Source organism: Ambystoma mexicanum, chromosome 8, assembly GCF_040938575.1.
Source record: "Ambystoma mexicanum isolate Mex_15411 chromosome 8, UKY_AmexF1_1, whole genome shotgun sequence".
NCBI lineage: Eukaryota > Metazoa > Chordata > Amphibia > Caudata > Ambystomatidae > Ambystoma > Ambystoma mexicanum.
The window spans coordinates 95,997,248-96,017,340 of NC_090929.1; the positions used below are offsets into that span (position 1 = coordinate 95,997,248).

General features: G+C 45.9%; 1 protein-coding gene across 1 annotated transcript in view; it reads right to left on the minus strand.

Moving 5' to 3' along the window:
* Positions 1-4,684: 4,684 nt before the first annotated feature.
* LOC138471657 (uncharacterized) overlaps positions 4,685-20,093 on the minus strand; it is a 219,405-nt gene continuing 203,996 nt past the window's right edge. The window contains exons 2-3 of the mRNA XM_069609386.1: positions 8,289-8,358; positions 4,685-7,689 (exon numbers count right to left, since the gene is read on the minus strand). Of these exons, the coding sequence (XP_069465487.1) occupies positions 4,993-7,689; positions 8,289-8,336 (2,745 nt within the window). The 5' untranslated portion in view covers positions 8,337-8,358 and the 3' untranslated portion in view covers positions 4,685-4,992. The remainder of the gene's footprint in view (positions 7,690-8,288; positions 8,359-20,093) is intronic.

Sequence of the window (20,093 nt, forward strand, 5' to 3'; positions counted from 1 at the left end):
AGGGTCCGTAGCAACAATCTCTTGTATGCGTGAGGACATAACCAGAGTGCTTTGCAACAGGAAAGGACAAGAGGTAAAGACAGGAACAGTGTGTGCCCCAGAACTAAAACGGCAAAATCCTTCTTTCAACAGATAGAGCTCTGTGGTCATTCCCTTGTGATACTAAGTCCCACCCGTCTTCCTGTCTGTTGTTTTCAAAGAGTGTCTCTGTTTAATGGTTCTCAATGTGTGGTCCCTGTTAAAGCAGTGTATCTCCCTTCAAGCTGTGATGAGACCAGACTCTCTGGCTCCTGCAAACCCCATTTCATACCTTAAGAATGGGGTCCACCTAGTGGGGTGGCCTACTGTAAACAACAGACCCAGACATTACAGTTCACTGCCCTTGATACTGAGAGGTGGGAGCTGGCTTCAGGGGCGGACAGTGCCTGTATGCATTCTCAAGCCCGGAGTACATAGGTCTATGCTTTGTAGTGCGGTGAAAACAGGAAAATGTGTGCCTATTAGCCCCACACATTTTTCTGAGGTTAGTCTACCATCATTCCATTTCATTACAAATTTCATAAAAAGCCCAGGCAAGTGAACACCCAGTTGGCGGATGATCGAATTCCTCACTGCTTCATACAAACATCAGAACAGTCAAAACGGTGTGATCTATACACCGGCAAACAACAAGATGGTGTGAACACAAGGTGTTGCTAACAGGATTCACAAACTATCGTTATGAACATCAGAAAAGTCCAGTTTTAGATTCTACACATGGAATGAACAAAAGAAGGCAGGGAACTTTTCCACCATGTCCCCTATAGTTGTCTCTTTACTGAGGACAGCTTTGGGAACAGCTGCATTATTTAACATATGCAGCCCTCCCCATTCAACATATCTTAAAATAATACAGTCTATGATGCTTCCTGCAAGAATTAGAAAACAAGCATTAGCAAGGCCAAAGGCCTGTCCTGAAAATTCTGTGCATGTTTAGCATCTAGGTGTCCTTTCTATGTTTAAACGTTATGATTGGGGAAAGTTGTGATTTTCAAAGCACTCTACTGGTGTGTGATTGGTGTGTGCAACACAGCAGGGTCCAGACTTGATCACAGCTGTTCTAAACACCCATTTGTAAATCTAATGATGGCAACAATCTTCAAAAGCAGTCACATTTATGGTGAAAGTACAAAGACAGCAGCTCAAAAGTAACACGAAAAAATGTGTGTTGGATCCCTTGCCTGCTGCCAATGTCTGTTTTGCTTTGGTTGACCGTTTTATAACTGCCTTTTTCCAAATGCCCCAGCAAATATGCTCTGCTTGAGTGTTTCACACGCGACAAATCAATCCAGAGTCACAGAGCCCACTCACCTACTAGCTGTGCCCTTTTAAGCTGCGGGCTGCACCTTTAGTATTTATTCATTCATCTTTCAAAGTCAGCTCCTCTACTGGGCCAGTGCAGTGATTTTTACCGCCTCACTTAGCGTAGCGTTTTAGTTTCCACTTCTTTTGCATTTGATGGGGGGCGGTGGGGTTTGGGGGTTATTAGAGAAGCTTGCACCCATGCAAGTGCAATTCGCACTAAAGTGCCCTAGTGCAATCATAATAAATAAGTGAATTTCTGCACCACGGAAAAGCCTATAGCTACACTGCCCTGACGGAGGAATGCATTGAAAGAATATTTGCACTAGTGCTAATTTGACTTGGGCCAGTGCCAAGTTTCTATAATACTGCTCTAAATGCCTTTAGAGAGTCCTTATGCCCCCTGTTGATGGCAATCTAAACCACTACCTAGAACAGCGCTTCTTTGGAACAGCCCGGAAAATATATATCATTGTTTAGTGATTACTTTCTTTGAAAAGCCTGCGTGCTCAACAAAGCACCCTTCCGAGCAGTGATAGCCATCGTATAGCAAGGCTCGCGGATATACGATGCACAGACAAATGCAGATGATGGCATAGTCAAATAGCGTCCTGTAGAGTTACACTAATGGAAGGTATTCGGCATTGGAGAGCTGATGCTTAGTGTGGGCAGACCTAAAATAAGACTATCTAATTTCGGAATACTGGGGATTGACTTGAGTGTGTGCTTCCCTACCTGATAAACCCACCCACACTGGGCAGGAGAAAGGGCTCAACCGGAGCACCCTGCCCTACAGGGACATCTGCATTTCTCCCTAATAAGTCCCCCGGGGGCTTGTGCTCACACCTCTGAAGTGTTGGGAATGTGTGTAAAGCCCACGGGGAGGTGGCCGCCTCAAGAAGGATCACGTCTGAAGGTGTCGTCTTGAAAGAAAGCCTCTGATCCGGAGGCACGCGGGTTATCTGGAACCCAGGAAAGGTTTACCCTCTGACCTCATTTGGACAGAGACAGATAGCACCACGTGACAGTCCAGAGCTTTGAAGCTTCTGTTGTGGCCTGTTCTGGTGAAACCTGCAAATTTTGGAATCGGTTATGTCTGTTCACGGTATTAATACGGCAGCAGAAGTTATTGATCTGCCCTAAAATGACAGCTTTCTAAAAAAACCTGTTTTTATTTAAAGCGAGGCTTAGATGGACGTTTACAAAACACGCAATTGTGGAGCTGTCCGTGACGGATTTAAACACTGGTTGCAATGAGCAACGCAAATACTCTTTGTCCTAATGGGGTTCCGTCACGTCTCCTTGTCTGTGAATCTGACCCGTGTTAGAAAAACACGCCAACATGTTAAGCCGGCAGCTCCGCCTTCATACTTTCGAGGTCGATTAACTGAGTACCGTCAAATCGGGCAATAATAACATCTTTTGGTACCGTGCTTCGAAACTGGAGGACTCTTGCATGAAGCACTGTATAGAAACCAGAGCATTATTTTAGTTCCGTCTATCGCACTACAGCCTGGATCCCAGGGTCATTTGTGACTTTAAGCACAAAGGGGCGCCACTGCTTAAAGTCTGGGAGGGCCCAAAACGGTTCAGTGTAATCTAGAACATTCTGAACATTCAGAAACATAAATATCTCATTTTTTAAGCAATAAGACCCGAGCCGGGGTTACGGGGGTTCTAGGGGTAGGCACATTACCGCACAAGGTAATGCCCCGAGACCCTTAGTAACAGGCCAGAGAGAAGCCCCGGCGAGGCGCTCCTTGCTATTAGTGAGACCGAGCTACTAATAGAGTGTTTTTTTAGTTGCGAGACACTCCGGGAACAAAGTCTGTTCTCCCTTTTCATGGTGCCCATTTAAAACAGTAAAAATATAGGTAAACAAAGAAGATGGCCGCCATGGAACGAGAGCACGTTCCATGGCGGCATGCCGCAGATCGGGAGCTGACTTATCGGGGATACAAGTGTACACGGCATGTCCGTTTCCAAAAAGGAACAGAAAGGATAAGGGTAAGTGGTGCGGGAGAGGGAGGGAAGGAAATCTGTGGAAAAGAGGTGTGGAGGGGGGCACGGCAGGGGGTCCTTCCCTAGTAAAAAAGAAATCCACTTTTTGGATTGTTTTGGGATTGCTTCTGGATTGTTTTCAAGCTGCAGATTTTTTTGGGAGTTATTTTGGATTTTTTGGGGATTTTTTCAAGCAAGGATTTATTTGTCTTGGGTTGGAGGATTTATTTTGGATTTTTATTGACTTGTTTCTCAGTAAAAACAATCCACTAACACTAATTGGCAGGCAGGCATTTCTACTGGATTTATTTTGGAGTTTTACTGACTTGTTTCTCAGTAAAAACAATCCACTAACACTAATTGGCAGGAAGGCATTTCTATTGGATTTATTTTGGAGTTTTACTGACTTGTTTCTCAGTTAAAAACAATCCACTAACACTAATTGGCAGGCAGGCATTTCTACAGGATTTATTTAGGAGTTTTACTGACTTGTTTCTCAGTAAAAACAATCCACTAACACAAATTGGCAGGCAGCATTTTTACAGGATTTATTTTGGATTTTTTGAAGCAAGGATTGCTTGCTATTAAAGTGGTGGATTTTCTTTTTTTTTTTTAACTTGTTTCTCAATAAAACCAATCCAGCAACACTACACATTTTTTACTGCATTTGTTTTGGATTATTTTACAAGCAAGTATACATTGTAAGATGTATTGTTGATTTTTTCCAACTTGTATCTCTGTAAAAACAATCCAGTAACATAGGCACACATTTTTACTGCATTTAAATGTTGGCAACATAATGTCAAACTAGTTTCGACGCTGGTAGCCGTTATTTAGCATTTTAATCTGATTAAACATTTCGCAGAGATTAGGTTTTATTCATTTTGCATTTTATTGGTGCAAATTACAAGTCCAACTGCACTTAACTAATTTCTCCAGTAGATAATGCCTAGTCGCTAACATTCAGGGTATACCAATTTGCAGCAATGGGTAGAAGGAATGGCTAACACCTCGGCCATACCTCCCATCGCGCCACCTGGCTCGCTGTACCGGGTGGCCGCCTATCTCCTGCCTGCCACCAGGTACAGCTGTACTCCTCCTCTGTGCCCCTCTATATACCACACCCAGCTGCGTATCTGTTCTACTGTTATTTCTGAAAACTGCTCTGTTATGCATCTGTATTGTTGTATACCCCTGTAAAGCGCTCTGCTGTTTCTCGAAGCTTGGTCTGCACTTAATAAATTCAATAATAATCAAATAGTATGTAGTCAGACTAAAATTGGTATGCATTAAATTTGAAAGGATGTTTTGATTTAAAACATAAGACCATACAAATCTCATATAACAGTTACAGTTCTTTTTATTTAATATTTGTAATTTTCTTTTCATAAAACATATTTGGCAGATGTAAACATTTCTTTTACTTAACATCCTGGGTACTTAGATACATTAATAGCACAGTTCTTCTTAAAGCAGTTTTTTTACTCCTCATTTTCATGTAAAAAAGCTGTCAGTAGTAGAATACACAATGAAGTAATGGTGACAGCACTTTCTGCCTCATCACGAGTTTGGCGGTAACCCTTACATGCGGCGGCAACGCTATTACTGCTACCGCGATTTCCTTAGCCAATTAAAAGAATCTTCTGCTTCTTAATCTAGGTCATATCGATTTGGTGGTGCAATGATATATGTTTCACTCTCTACTTGCACCAGGTTGCAGGCATTAGTTATGGCACTCATTGGCACAGCATCAACCAGGTCACCCTTTTCTACAGTCCACAACTGTCCAATGCTACCAATCATTTTGAAATTCTCGATCAAGGCAACATTATATATTGCTGAATCCACTCCGAACTGTAAAAAGCAAACTGCAATTCCCAATGCAAGCTGGTTTCCCTTTCTATAGGATACAGCACTCTGCTGTCTCTTTTTCAATCTGCAGTACTCTGATCCATAAACATAAAAACCCCTTTTGTACATATTTACTCTTAGGAAGCACTTCACTGTAGTTTCCTTTAAACCATACATGTTTTGCAGTAGCTTGTAATGCTCTTCCGGCAATTGTTTCCAAACAATTTTCCCCAGCGCACATATTCCCATATCAATTTCTTTACTTTTGTCTGGTAATCTAGTACAATTGATTGCACTATGATACAGGTCTATCACTTCATCTGATAGTTGTTTTTTGTGCACTTCAAACAGCAAAGGTGTCACCTTCCAAAGCCCAATTACATGCAAAATTTGCATGTCAACACCTTGTTTGGCATGAATATTTTTTAACAGAAAGCCATTCAAATCTTCAAAAATAAAACAATTATTGATATACAGCGGGCCTGTAAAACGTACGCAGTCTGTCAGATGGATCAGATTGTGAAGGTTAAGAGTCATTCCTCTTTCACCATACAACTGTTCGTAGAGTTCAACAAATGTGATTAAACATCTTTCAGCATCAGATAAATCCTGCTCACTAATGCTCTCTTTTGACAGCTGATAAATACCTCGTGATAGTAAACAGAAATGTACAAAATAAGATTCGGTTAGTACCTTTTTTAATATTGGTACACCCCAGTACAATAGAAAGTTTCTGAACTCTGATGCTTTCCAATGTACAAGGTCTTCGATTGTACGTGGAACCCGTGTGACAAACAGTGTTGGCTTAATCTTTTTTAGAGCATTGCTGACATATTCTTTTTTATCAAAAAAGGAAAAGTAGTTGTCCTTGTTCTCTTTTGAGAACCAATTTCGCAGCAAGAGATTCATGACACCCAAACACACTCCGTGCATATAATCAATGACACAGCTATTTCTTGCGTCTGTATATTGTAAGTACAAAAACCAAAATGGACCCTTGTGGCCCCTTACTACGTGATTTGCATCACCAGTTTGTATTTTACCAATAGCTGACTCAATGTCTATACTCATAGTTGTTTTGGTTCTCATTGTTTGGTTCCCTTTAGGATCATTTTCATCATAAGGAAATATGTGTGATGAGCCTCCATTCTGAAACTTATAACGCTTCCCTTTTTGTAGACAATGCCAACAGCTGTAGTACCCATTAAATTGTACACAGTTATAAACTAAAGCCCTTGCTGGCAAGTCACATGTGCATGTTAACAGGGCACACCTTGAAACAAAAGGTCCATTTTCGTCATGAAATTCATAACCTTTTTCGAGCAACGCAAGTTCCTCATACAAAGGTTGCAGAAATGACCACATTGGAGGCTTGCCCGGGGATATCCATATCCCATAGAGCAATATATTATGTCTTTTTTTCCTCATGGCTATTGGCAGCTCATTTATTAACATATAAACAGGCCACATGCTTACATTTGAAGACTTGAAAATTGGTACCCCGTCTGTATTCATTGAGAATGACAAATTATTCTTGTCACTTAGAATACCTTTTTTATACATCTCTTTGTAGAGCAGCCCGTCATAAATATCGCTAATATTTCCTATGTTTTCTGAGTAATGTTTAAATCGATGTGTTCTAACATAATCTGAAAAATCATTTCTTTTCCACAGACTTTGCAACTGTGCAATAATTGATAGCTGAACAAAATAGGACATAGCACCAGGTTCGGTCAGGTTTTTCCCACAAACGTGACTAGTACATTGTTGAGTACTCTTTTTAACTGGGGTATAACATGAAGAACAATAATAGTGAACTGTTGGTATCAGATTGTTAGCCAAATCCTTAAAAAAAAGTCTAAGGTGGTACAAAGATTTGATCATGCAGTGACCTTGAGGAAGAAGCATCCCGATTACTGTTAGAATATCTGAAATTGCCTCATCTGGTAACTTAAACTTAATTAGTAGACAACAAATCATCAAAACAGCAGCCCCGAGTGATGTGGTTGTACCAGAGTGAATGTGTTCAGTCCCTGGAGGAATTTCCTGAGGGATGCCGTCAATTTCAGTGGTTTCTCCTTCAGGGAAATCAATATCATCCAAAATCTCTCCTTGCTCACTAAATAAGTTGTCATCTTCACAATCATCTACAAGCACATCACAATTTCGTAACTTGGATTCCATAAGGACTTTTTCAAAGAGTTCATCGTCAACATCAATCCCTGTGGCCGGAATAGCCACAAAATCCTCTGGTGTGCAATGTCCCTCATAATTTGATGATATGCCACCATCATCACTATTTAATTGTGAAGTAAAAGATTCAGAATCTGAACAGGAACTAAAAGTCCCAATTGCTTCCTCGCAAGATGATGGCTGTATTTTACATGAATGGCTTTCTTCTGTAGTTGCTGATTCTGTTATTCTGGTCCTTTTTGAATTGGGTTCAAAGTCATTCGCGCAAGATGTGCTTTGGTTGACATCTATGAATGTTGTTCTCTGTATATGAAAGAAAATGTAATTGAACTTTAATGATATGACCAATACATGTGAAAAGAAAAGGAGTGTGTGACTATTTAAAAGAAGCACACTTCTGGCAAAATTTTTTATTAAAACTCCCTATATATGTACCCACATTTACAATTGTATTTATTTCGTTTATTAATTCAGAGTGGCAGGGAGGATGTTCCAGAGGGAGGTACCAGACGAAGACAGAGATCTATCCCCAGCTCGTTTCTTTGAAAACCGACTGTCCCTGAGGGACAGAGAGGTAGCGGAGCGAAGAGCCTGAGAGGGGAGGTATTTGAGGAGGGATAGCTGAAAGTATTTTGGACCCAGGCCCCAGAAAGCCTTGTGGACAAGGTCAAGGGTTTTGAATGTAATCCTTGTATCCACTGGGAGCCACTGGAGAGATACGATCACACCAATCTTGAATGGCAGTTAGGTGATGAGAGATGGAGAGGAGGTGGCCGAGGGCAGCCTGAATAGCCTACTGTCTCTACCCCCAAACAATAAATACTATGGATGGTACTCTTAAATAATTAACATTTCTTAAGCAGATGTAAGTAAAGCAAGCAGAAAAGAAATAATATGCCTACCAGTTCTTTTCCATATGGACCACGTTTCTTTCGATTCCCAGATGTCATTTTATCGGCAAGTATGTTGCAGCTGTAAACAAGTAAAACATGTAAACTAAAATATAGGCAGCATTGGGGATGGATATGTGAAAACTCCTTGCAGGTTGCCTCTAGTCTCTTGCTCTGCCTGTGCAGACTATTATCGTCTCAGTATTGCAAGGGCCCTAGCTGGCTGTTGGTATTCCCCCTTGTGCCCACCCTCCTTGAGCGCTTGGAAACACTTTTCTGTGTATAGGTGCTATATAAATAAACAATACAATATCTTCGCACAGCCCTGCACTCTGCCTGCACATACTTCATAAAGAGATTTACAGTCCATGTTTGCAGCTAAAGTTTGTCTTTGCCAGTTAAACTAATAGGCTCGTTTTTTTCTTAGTTTTGCACAATATATTCATACTTGCCAACCCTATTGATTTAGGCAGTAGGCTACTGTTTTTGAAACAGTCCTACCGTCCACAGATTTTCCCCAAAGGAATGCATTGGGGATATTGTTATTTTAGGCGGCAGACAGTTACTAATTGTACTGTTTTTAATGAAAAAAATCGGGAGTCTCCCGCCTAAATCGGGAGGGTTGGCATGCATGGCTACATGACTCTGCCCTGCACTCTTGCTGGGACAGACCTTAGGTGAACCACCAGTGGAGGCAAGTTAATGTTAATGTTAAAGGATATTTATACCGCGCACTATCACCACCGGAGTGGTCCCCTGGCGGCTCTGAAAAAGGGAGAGGGGGGGTGAGTTAGTGGGAATAAGCTGGAAAAGTGCAAGAGAGCAGTGATTTGCTGTTGGCAGCCTCAGCCCGGTGGGTCCGTTGGCTGGGCTTGGGGTGTTTTACAGTATGCAGAGAGATGAGATCGTTAGTGGATTGGTTAGTTGGCCTTTCTGTCCTTGCAATTGTGTCTAGGTGTGATGCTTGCTATCATTCACTATTCCTTCTGAGTGTGTGGCGCTTGCTAATTTCAAAATTCTGTCTAGATGTGAGGAGGGCTAGTGATCATGATTCCATTCGGGTGTTGCACTTGTCATCATTCACAGTTTCATCTAAGTGTGGCGCATGCTAGCATTCATAATCCTGTCTCGGTGCGGCGCAGACTAGAGTCAAGATTTCCATCTAAGTGTGGTACATGCTAACATTAACAATCCTGTTATGTGACGCAAGCTGAAATTGAGAGTTCCATCTAAGTGTGGTACATGCTAACATTCATAATCCTGTCTAGATGTGACGCAAGCTAAAATTTAGTGCATGCCTCCAAGAGTCTAGGCCCGAGTGGCCAATCACGGGTGGAGGGAGGGCCGGGAGGCGGGCGGAGGGAGGGGAAGGGGAAAGGATTGGGCGCAAGGCTGCAGGCGGGGGCCTGGGTGCACATGGGGACACAGCACCAGATTTTAATTCAGTGGCAGAGCGTACCAACATACACAGTATCTGCCTATCAGACTGAGGAGGGTATCAGTCTCCATGTTGTTCAACCTGCACTGCTGGAATAAATATGTACTGCCCAGGCTGCTGTTACAGAGCAGTGTCAAACATTGCCTACCAGCTCAGTGTGATTATTTTCTGTGAAGTTAGGTAATTGAATTTGGTGTTAATTTACCATTCACAATTATACATTTTAAACATTTGAGCATCTTTCCATGTTGTGCTGTTTGATGGGTTAGCATTTTCGAATGCTCCAGTGGTGCTAATAATATATGTTTTGTAATTTCCTGTGATGTCATTATGCTAAATAATGTTTTTGAAACTTGAAAAATCCTACATCTTTTCGGTCACAGAATGTTGACAAGTATGTATATTTCAACAACAATTTTTTTTCTCCAAGCACAGTTATAAAAAACGACATGGGCTAAACTTTTGGGCTACATTGGTTTCCTTTCAATCAAGTCTTTCCTTTCTGCCTATTCTGTCCCTGCTTTGCTTTTCCTACCCAGTCTTTCCTCTCTGTCTATCATTTCCCAGCATTCCTTCCCCAACCCAGTCTGTCCTCTCTGTCTATATCATGGACTTGCTTTGTGGGGGGTATGGTCTTTGGGATATATATGGGCACTTTTCAACACAATCGGACTTGCAAAACTGTTTGGAGGGATTGCGAGATCACGCTGATAGAAGGTAAGCACTTCGCAGCTTTATTTTGTATTTTTTGTCACGTCGTGCTTAATTATATTTTAAATCCGTGTGGGGATCGAGCGACGCCAGGCGCATGCAATTCGGGCCGCGCTGCGCCCTGCATTCTGTGCCAGTCCTTATTGCTGTTCACATTGTGCGGTATTGCGCGCACGCGATCAGCGTTGACCGCGTGTGATGCCCGAAAATATATTTTCAAATATGGCGATTCTGCCCCAAAATATATTTTCAAATATGGCGAAGGGCACGCGTTGCCGTGGTAACTGGCTTCTGGCTTGGGAGCGTGCTGGGCGGTGCATGATCAATCCTGCTGCCACGCATAAAATTATAATTCCCCCCCCCAGGCCACCATACCCCATTATTGCATTCGATTCCGCCAGATCGCGTTTCGGCGCGCTGCCCCGAGCTATGTTCCGGCCCCACCCCAGGTCAGCCACCCGATCCCGGCCAATACCTTATTCAGAAACCGCCGTGCACCGCGATCCCGACGTCTAGCAGCAGCTGTTTGCTTTAAATGCCCATTACGCCCAACATTCGCGTTTCATTCGCATTTCGGGAAAATGCTCGCCAGCCAATAACAGGCAGGTTCCCTAACCCCCCCCCACCCAACATGCCATTATTGCATGTGTGCTAATTCCCCCCCCCACCCCCCGTTACCCTGTGCTGCAATGCCCCCCCACCCCCTCCGTTACCCTGTACTGCTAGGCCCCCCCACCCCCTCTGTTACCCTGTACTGCCATTCCCCCCCACCCCTCCGATGCCCAGTGTGCTACTATCCCCCCACCCCCTCCGTTACCCTGTGCAGCTAGCCCCCCCAGCCCCTCCGATCCCCCGTGTGCTAGCCCCCCACCGTTACCCTGTGCTGCTAGCCCCCCCAGCCCGCCGTTATCCTCTACTGCAATGCCCCCCCACCCCCTCCGTTACCCTGTACTGCAATGCCCCCCCACCCCCTCCGTTACCCTGTACTGCAATGCCCCCCACCCCCTCCGTTACCCTGTACTGCTAGGCCCCCCCACCCCCTCCGTTACCCTGTACTGCTAGCCCCCCCCAGCCCGCCGTTACCCTCTACTGCAATGCCCCCCCACCCCCTCCGTTACCCTCTACTGCAATGCCCCCCCACCCCCTCCGTTACCCTGTACTGCTAGGCCCCCCCACCCCCTCCGTTACCCTGTACTGCTAGGCCCCCCACCCCCTCCGTTACCCTGTGCAGCTAGCCCCCCCAGCCCCTCCGATCCCCCGTGTGCTACTATCCCCCCACCCCCTCCGTTACCCTGTGCAGCTAGCCCCCCACCGTTACCCTGTGCTGCCATTCCCCCCCACCCCTCCGATGCCCAGTGTGCTACTATCCCCCCACCCCCTCCGTTACCCTGTACTGCAATGCCCCCCCACCCCCTCCGTTACCCTGTACTGCTAGCCCCCCCACCCCCTCCGTTACCCTGTACTGCTAGCCCCCCCCAGCCCGCCGTTACCCTCTGCTGCAATGCCCCCCCACCCCCTCCGTTACCCTGTACTGCTAGGCCCCCCCACCCCCTCCGTTACCCTGTACTGCTAGCCCCCCCCAGCCCGCCGTTACCCTCTGCTGCAATGCCCCCCCACCCCCTCCGTTACCCTGTACTGCCATTCCCCCCACCCCTCCAATGCCCAGTGTGCCATTCCCCCCACCCCTCCGATGCCCAGTGTGCTACTATCCCCCCACCCCCTCCGTTACCCTGTGCAGCTAGCCCCCCAGCCCCTCCGATCCCCCGTGTGCTAGCCCCCCACCGTTACCCTGGTGCTGCTAGCCCCCCCAGCCCGCCGTTACCCTCTACTGCAATGCCCCCCCACCCCCTCCGTTACCCTGTGCAGCTAGCCCCCCACCGTTACCCTGTGCTGCCATTCCCCCCCACCCCTCCAATGCCCAGTGTGCCATTCCCCCCCACCCCTCCGATGCCCAGTGTGCTGCTGTTTCATCCGATGGCCTTTTCCCAAGCCTTGGAGTCTGCAGTGCCTGAACTGGACATTCCATGCAGATGTTTCGGAGTCTAGGCACTGGCTGGCTCGCAGCCTTCTTCCTCCTGTGTTGCGATCTGATGCAGCTTGTTGTGGCCCTGCCGTGCTGTGTTAAGTGTCTCTCCCTGCTTGTGTGTGTATGCAGGCTGTTCTGCTCACACATACCGAACAAGCAGTTCTTTGCTGCCCTACCTGTATTCATAGTTTTTTATTTTTGGGCTCTGCCACCCCTCCTGTGTGTTACACATGCGATTGCTGCTCTAATTTTCTACTTATGTTGTCCCCACGCTACCCTTTGCGGCCCCTCCGTCCTGCTAGTGCTAAGGCTCCTCTTGCCACTACCCGCAATCTGTCATATTCTCTCTGGCTACGACACCTACACCTGTCAATGGACACGCAGCACCATTTCTGGCCAAGCAGCTATGTCCGGTTGAATTACAGAATAACGCCGGAATCCAGTCTTGCCCCGCCTCACGTTCTGGATACATACCAACAATAGCCAGTGGCTTTTCACCCGCCTATGTTATGGTTTGTTACCGCCACCCCAGCCTGTACACCCACTTGATATAGGTTTGCTCCCAGCACGCTAAATTCAACGTCACTCCTTCTCTCACATATATAATATAGCCATTGTACCAGTACCAACATAGAACTAACTGTGTCTCTACCACTGGTAGTATTTCGCAATAGCCTACCTGCCAAACTGTTTCTGCCCTACCAGTCAAACTGTGTTAGCCTACCCACCCACGCTTCTTATCTTATTGGCAGAGCAACTAAATTACTCTATAAGATAAGCATGCCTATGTTTGACTAGCCCACTGTGCTGCCCACTGCATTGATGTACACTAGCCTATGCTTGACTAGCCCACTGTGCTGCCCACTGCAATGATGTACACTAGACTATGCCTATGCTTGACTAGCCCACTGTATCGTTTCCTTCCCACTCTCCCCCTCCCTTCCTTATGTATGTCGTAGCTTTTGCACTATCTGACATGTCGTCAGGCTGAGTAAACTCTTACTGTTCATGGCCTGTAAGAGTGTCATTGTATTCTCCCTTGCCTCGAAGCGATTTGTAACACATTGTGTATAGGCGTGCTATAAAGAAATTATCATATCATGTGAGTAGAGTGAGAAATCGTGAGTGACATGACAAGAGGGGATGCATGCGAGGGCGCCAGAGAGAGAAGGGGAGAGAATCCAGTGTAGATGAAACGTGGGGAGAGAGTGATGCTCTGAATAGAGTGCATATATACAAAGTGTGTGGCTGTGATGAGAAACTACAATAGGTGTCCAGTCACCAACAGTAGATAGGAGGTTTTTGGTCCGCAAAATGTAAAGGATAGCTGTGCAAAAATTAATAGTATATTCCAGATTTGGCTTTTTGAGTACATTTTTATTCAGCCTGTATCCAAACATATGGCAGTATTTGTACTATAACATATTTTCATTCCAACAACTTTTAGAGTGTTCTGTGAAACTGTTTATTCTTTGGACGTGACAAGTAATATCTCCTAAGTTCCAAGGTAACTTAGGTGGGAAGTGACTGCCCACCCTGCCACCCACCCACAGTTGCCCCCTCTCCCTTTTTCTTCATGCACTTATCAGACCTACCCTGTCTGCTGCCTTAACCCAGCACTTGGCACTTGCTGGCTGCACTACCACTGTTTGTTGTCTTTATTTATTTTCTATTTATCTTTTTCTACTGTGCTCCGCGCTTCCCACCCCCTGCCCCCTCCATGCACTTTTCCCCTTCCCCTCTCACATGCACTTGCGCGTTCCCAATGTCACTGGGCCTAGTAAGATTGTTGTTTTTGTTCCACTCCTCCCTTGCCATTACGCACTCTGACACACTTTGTGTATGAGTGCGATATAAATAAAATATTAATTCTGGTAAACTAATGCCCAATCTCAATCACCCCTTTTCTGGGAAAATGAACATGTGCTACTCAATCCCCTGCATCCACTCTACTGGCCCGATAAACCGCTTTGCTCACATAGCATGCATTACTAGTTGCCATTTTCCATAAAGTTTATATTGCGACTAGTTGAAATGAAACATCGGTTTTCAAATTTAGTGGAATAATTTATGCCTTGCATTGGGTATTTAACATTTGGGTGTCTTTCAGACCACTAGGAAATTTAATAAGATGGCCCAATCTTGGTGCTCAGATGACTCTTTTTTTGTGGTGCACTTTGAATCTGACGATACCGTTCAGTGCTTGGGAAAAGAAGACGTGGAGTTCATCACTGACGACTTGCGTGGAGATGGCGGGGGGCGCATTCGTGCCTTTTTTGATACTGTAGAACTGGACCACGACGGAAACGATGTGATTCGGAAAAAGGATTACTCAGGAACAATTGTATTGTCTGGTGGTAAGTTGTTGTGAGTCACTAGTTGATACTATGTCAGCCATCTAAATCTCTCGTAGCTTCTCAAGGTGTATTTCAATAACGCAAAGGGGATTTGTTAATCATAGAAGAATGTTTCATTTGTGTAGCGCACCGGCACCATTATTACAGTCCCCACGTGCTCAATTGGCTCTACATAGAGGAGTTAGGGGGTTGGTTAGTAAGGGAAGGCGGTTAAGTATAGAGTTTGTGCTTTTCTGTTGATGCATGTGGAACTAGGACAAACTGTTTTCTATGTTGGTTTGGAAGTGGGCACTGGATTGTCGTGCCAGGGCTGTTCAGTGGTTGCAGGTGTTTGTGTCGGGCGTGTGTTGTGAGTGCTGTTTGCAGTACTAGAAGTTGCTATCATTTTATATATAATTTTATTTTTCAGAACGATCAACCTGTATTACTTTTATCCGAAAAAATGTGCCCCGAAACATGACGGGTGATGCCCTCTTATGCCACCTCAAAGAAAAGGCACATGTAAAAAAACTATCTGGAGGAAAGAGAGGAGCTAGTGTCGTTTTGAACACTGTACTGCAAGAAATGAGGGATGAGAGTAATGAAGCGAGTAAAAAAAAAAGATGTGGGAAAGAGGGTCCTTCACAGAGTGACAGTAGTGAAGTAAGCGGAAAGAAACAAGCTCTAGCCAAAAAGAATTTGCATCCTTCCAAGCTAGCAGAGGTGTCTATGTTCATGGCACATCCTCTTACTCCAGTGTTTCCAGAGGTGCAAATTAGACTGTCGCCAAGGGCAGTCACAGGGAGGGTTGAACATTCCGAGGTATTTACACCTCCACAATTCAGGGGTTTCCCAAATACATCGTCGCAACAAGGCCTCCATACGCCACTGCCTCTACCTCTCCCGGATATGGCGGCTTCCAAAGGGCAATGGGCTACACCTAATCAGGGGTGTGAACCATACTTGTACCACACTAGCCAGCCACAACAACGGCTTATCCACTCCACGCCATTTACACAGGGTATACAGCCAGATGAACTCAGTAAGACCATGGCACCACCACTATATAGTCCCCAAGCTTCATGGCCAATAGAGTCACATCTAAGGCCACGCAGACTCGAAATGCACCAGGGCTTAAATGGGGCAGGAATAGCCCATTGTGAACAAGACACTGAACAGGAAGACATGAGCAGTGTCTTGAGGGGGAGCATGGAATCATCATTTGGAGATTATGGACCAGGGACAACGGAAACGGTTGATCGGCCCCCGATAGACAAAGATGACAATATGGTGGAAAGCTTAACCGGTATGTGCTTTGAGTAACTACATTGCAATCTTGGTAATTGTCATTAAAATGTGTACTGTATTAACATGTGTAATAATATTTGTACTATTATTTCAGCATACTGGGACACAATGGATTCCCGCCAGCAGGTAGCAGTTGAGCACTGCTTGGAACTGGCCCTCCAGTGGATAAAGAGGCGGCGGACGGGAGCCACAGAAACAGTTTTTCCCGATCCAAATCCCAACCCTGGCCCATCAACTGCAACTGCATCAGAGGTAAGTGCCATTAGAGTTAAATAAAAGTTGGTTTGTGCCCCTATGAAATAAATAAATGTTTCTTTCTCTATCCAAATGCTATTGGTTGTAGGCTTCTGTGTGTCTCCACCCAAATCTGAAACCCTCCTCCCCAACATTCCTATGAAGCCATAGGGCTTCTAGACAAATGTCAAAAGGGTGAGAAAAGGTAGCTGAAATACTGTGGCTCATGTATTCACCGGTTATTGTCCATCACTCATTATATGCCCACATGTAACATGTCCATTACTTAAGACCCGTTATGCTGCCAATGTCATATAGTGGTGTCCTAATTTTTATTTAATTTTTAATTTTTTAGATAGTTATAAAAGCAAGCACATAGTTAAATTCCCAAAAGCAAGCACATAGTTAAATTCCCATAGGTAGTTAAATTCCCGTAGGTGTACGTGATCGACATTAGTTGGCCTGGGAGCCAAATGTAGCTCCAGGTAGGCATTGCTTGTATGGCTCCTTTACCAATGCACTGTACATGGGGGAAACGTGACATTGGTCATTTCTTCACAATATACCAATTATGCAAATAAATGGGAAACAACTACGGAATTGCCATTCTTTGATCAGATTGACAGCTTTGAGAAATGTAGTAATTTTTCATTTTTTGTGTACACAGAGAAAAATACCCCTTGTGACAGATGGGACATGCAGGTTTGCAGATGTGTTGGTGAACCCAGTGAAGTTGAGGGAGATTGTGGTAACTGCCAGAAAATCACAGACCGGCAACCCAGCACGTTACCTACAGAATAAGCTGCTGGATCTTTTGTTCACAAAAGAAGAACTGATGGCAGCAAAGGGGAGGTTAACACTGGATCGTCATCGACAGGACGCTATACAAGGTACATACATGGAATTACTAAAGCACATTAGAGGGAATACAGTAAAAATCGTCTATGCTTTATTTCTCACAGCCATGTGTCAACCAAAAAGTACTTTGCTTGCTCTTTTCAAACTTCTTACACATGTTTTTTTGCATTTCAGAATTTATCCATGTTAAATCCAGGGAAATTGGCTTTCCATTACTCTCTGCAGCCGAGTACAGAAAAGCCCTCCAAAACAAAATTGGGAACTACCGGATTAAGAAGAAGGAGCCAAACCTCGTCTTTTCGACACAAGTGTAGTTCCCAATTCCCTTGCTCTTTGCCCTTGGCATGGATACTTGTATGACTCCCTGGACCGGGATCTAGGTCCCCTCTCACTCACTTGCTCTCTCCCTGGGCTGGGCCCCACCGGACTCACTTGCTCTCTCCCTGGGCTGGGCCCCACCGGACTCACTTGCTCTCTCCCTGGGCTGGGCCCCACCGGACTCACTTGCTCTCTCCCTGGGCTGGGCCCCACCGGACTCACTTGCTCTCTCCCTGGGCTGGGCCCCACCGGACTCACTTGCTCTCTCCCTGGGCTGGGCCCCACCGGACTCACTTGCTCTCTCCCTGGGCTGGGCCCCACCGGACTCACTTGCTCTCTCCCTGGGCTGGGCCCCACCGGACTCACTTGCTCTCTCCCTGGGCTGGGCCCCACCGGACTCACTTGCTCTCTCCCTGGGCTGGGCCCCACCGGACTCACTTGCTCTCTCCCTGGGCTGGGCCCCACCGGACTCACTTGCTCTCTCCCTGGGCTGGGCCCCACCGGACTCACTTGCTCTCTCCCTGGGCTGGGCCCCACCGGACTCACTTGCTCTCTCCCTGGGCTGGGCCCCACCGGACTCACTTGCTCTCTCCCTGGGCTGGGCCCCACCGGACTCACTTGCTCTCTCCCTGGGCTGGGCCCCACCGGACTCGCTTGGACCCTGGGCTGGGCCCCACCGGACTCGCTTGGACCCTGGGCTGGGCCCCACCGGATTCGCTTGGACCCTGGGCTGGGCCCCACCGGACTCGCTTGGACCCTGGGCTGGGCCCCACCGGACTCGCTTGGACCCTGGGCTGGGCCCCACCGGACTCGCTTGGACCCTGGGCTGGGCCCCACCGGACTCGCTTGGACCCTGGGCTGGGCCCCACCGGACTCGCTTGGACCCTGGGCTGGGCCCCACCGGACTCGCTTGGACCCTGGGCTGGGCCCCACCGGACTCGCTTGGTCCCTGGGCTGGGCCCCCACCGGACTCGCTTGGTCCCTGGGCTGGGCCCCCACCGGACTCGCTTGGTCCCTGGGCTGGGCCCCCACCAGACTCGCTTGGTCCCTGGGCTGGGCCCCCACCGGACTCGCTTGGTCCCTGGGCTGGGCCCCCACCGGACTCGCTTGGTCCCTGGGCTGGGCCCCCACCGGACTCGCTTGGTCCCTGGGCTGGGCCCCCACCGGACTCGCTTGGTCCCTGGGCTGGGCCCCCACCGGACTCGCTTGGTCCCTGGGCTGGGCCCCACCGGACTCGCTTGGTCCCTGGGCTGGGCCCCACCAGACTCGTGTGACTTTCTGGACTGGTTCTGGGTCCTCTCACCCATTTTTTAATTGTAAAGCACCCATGTTTTGGATTGCTACAGTCGTGTTTTTGTGCTATGTACACAGTGTCCGATTGAATCTCTGCCTCTTTTTAATAAATATAGTGGTGAAAAAAAATGTTGCTTCTTTTTAAATATAGTTAATATGCCATTACATGGTCTTGACTTTCATGGCCATTTTACCTAAATGACTGACCTAATAAGTCATCACTATAGTTCTAAACAATTCAAAATGCAACTCTCTAAAATGGGCAGCAGTTAAGCCACAGTGAGGCTTTTAAAGCCCAATTCAACAAGGTGCACCAAATGTGTTTTTTAAGCGTTTCTTTTCAGGATTATAGTAAACATTATTTCTGTTAAACTCCTAAATTTATTTCCAGCTCATAAACCGAAACAATGCCTATATTGTTAAAGGATATTTTTGGGATTGCTTTGTTTTTTTGATTTGTAAAGTATTATTTGGTGACTACATTAATTGCTTTTGGATCTCAAAAGGTTTATTTGGGGATTGCATTGCATTGCTTTTGGATCTCTACGAGGGTGCATTAAGCCAAAAGGAAACCAGATGTAATCCGTTGCTTTTGTATTTATTTAGGGATGGCACTGCTTTTGGATTTTTATAGGATTGTTTGGGGATTGCATTGTTTTGTGATTTTTGCTGGATGTTTGAGGATTGGATTGCTTTTGGATTTTTAGTGGATTGTTTGGGGATTGGATTGTTTTTGGATTTTTAGTGGATTGTTTGGGGATTGGATTGCTTTTGGATTTTTAGTGGATTGTTTGGGGATTGGATTGCTTTTGGATTTTTATAGGATTGTTTGGGGAGTGGATTTTTAGTGGATTGGATTGCTTGTGGATTGGATTGCTTTTGGATTTTTAGTGTATTGTTTGGGGATTGGATTGCTTTTGGATTTTTAGTGGATTGTTTGGGGATTGGATTGCTTTTGGATTTTTAGTGGATTGTTTGGGGATTGGATTGTTTTTGGATTTTTAGTGGATTGTTTGGGGATTGGATTGTTTTTGGATTGTTAGTGGATTGTTTGGGGATTGGATTGTTTTTGGATTTTTAGTGGATTGTTTGGGGATTGGATTGTTTTTGGATTGTTAGTGGATTGTTTGGGGATTGGATTGTTTTTGGATTTTTAGTGGATTGTTTGGGGATTGGATTGTTTTTGGATTTTTAGTGGATTGTTTGGGGATTGGATTGCTTGGATTGTTTTGGGATTGCATTCCACTGAGGATTGCTAATTAACATATTTCAGGGTGCATGAAGCCAAAAAGAAG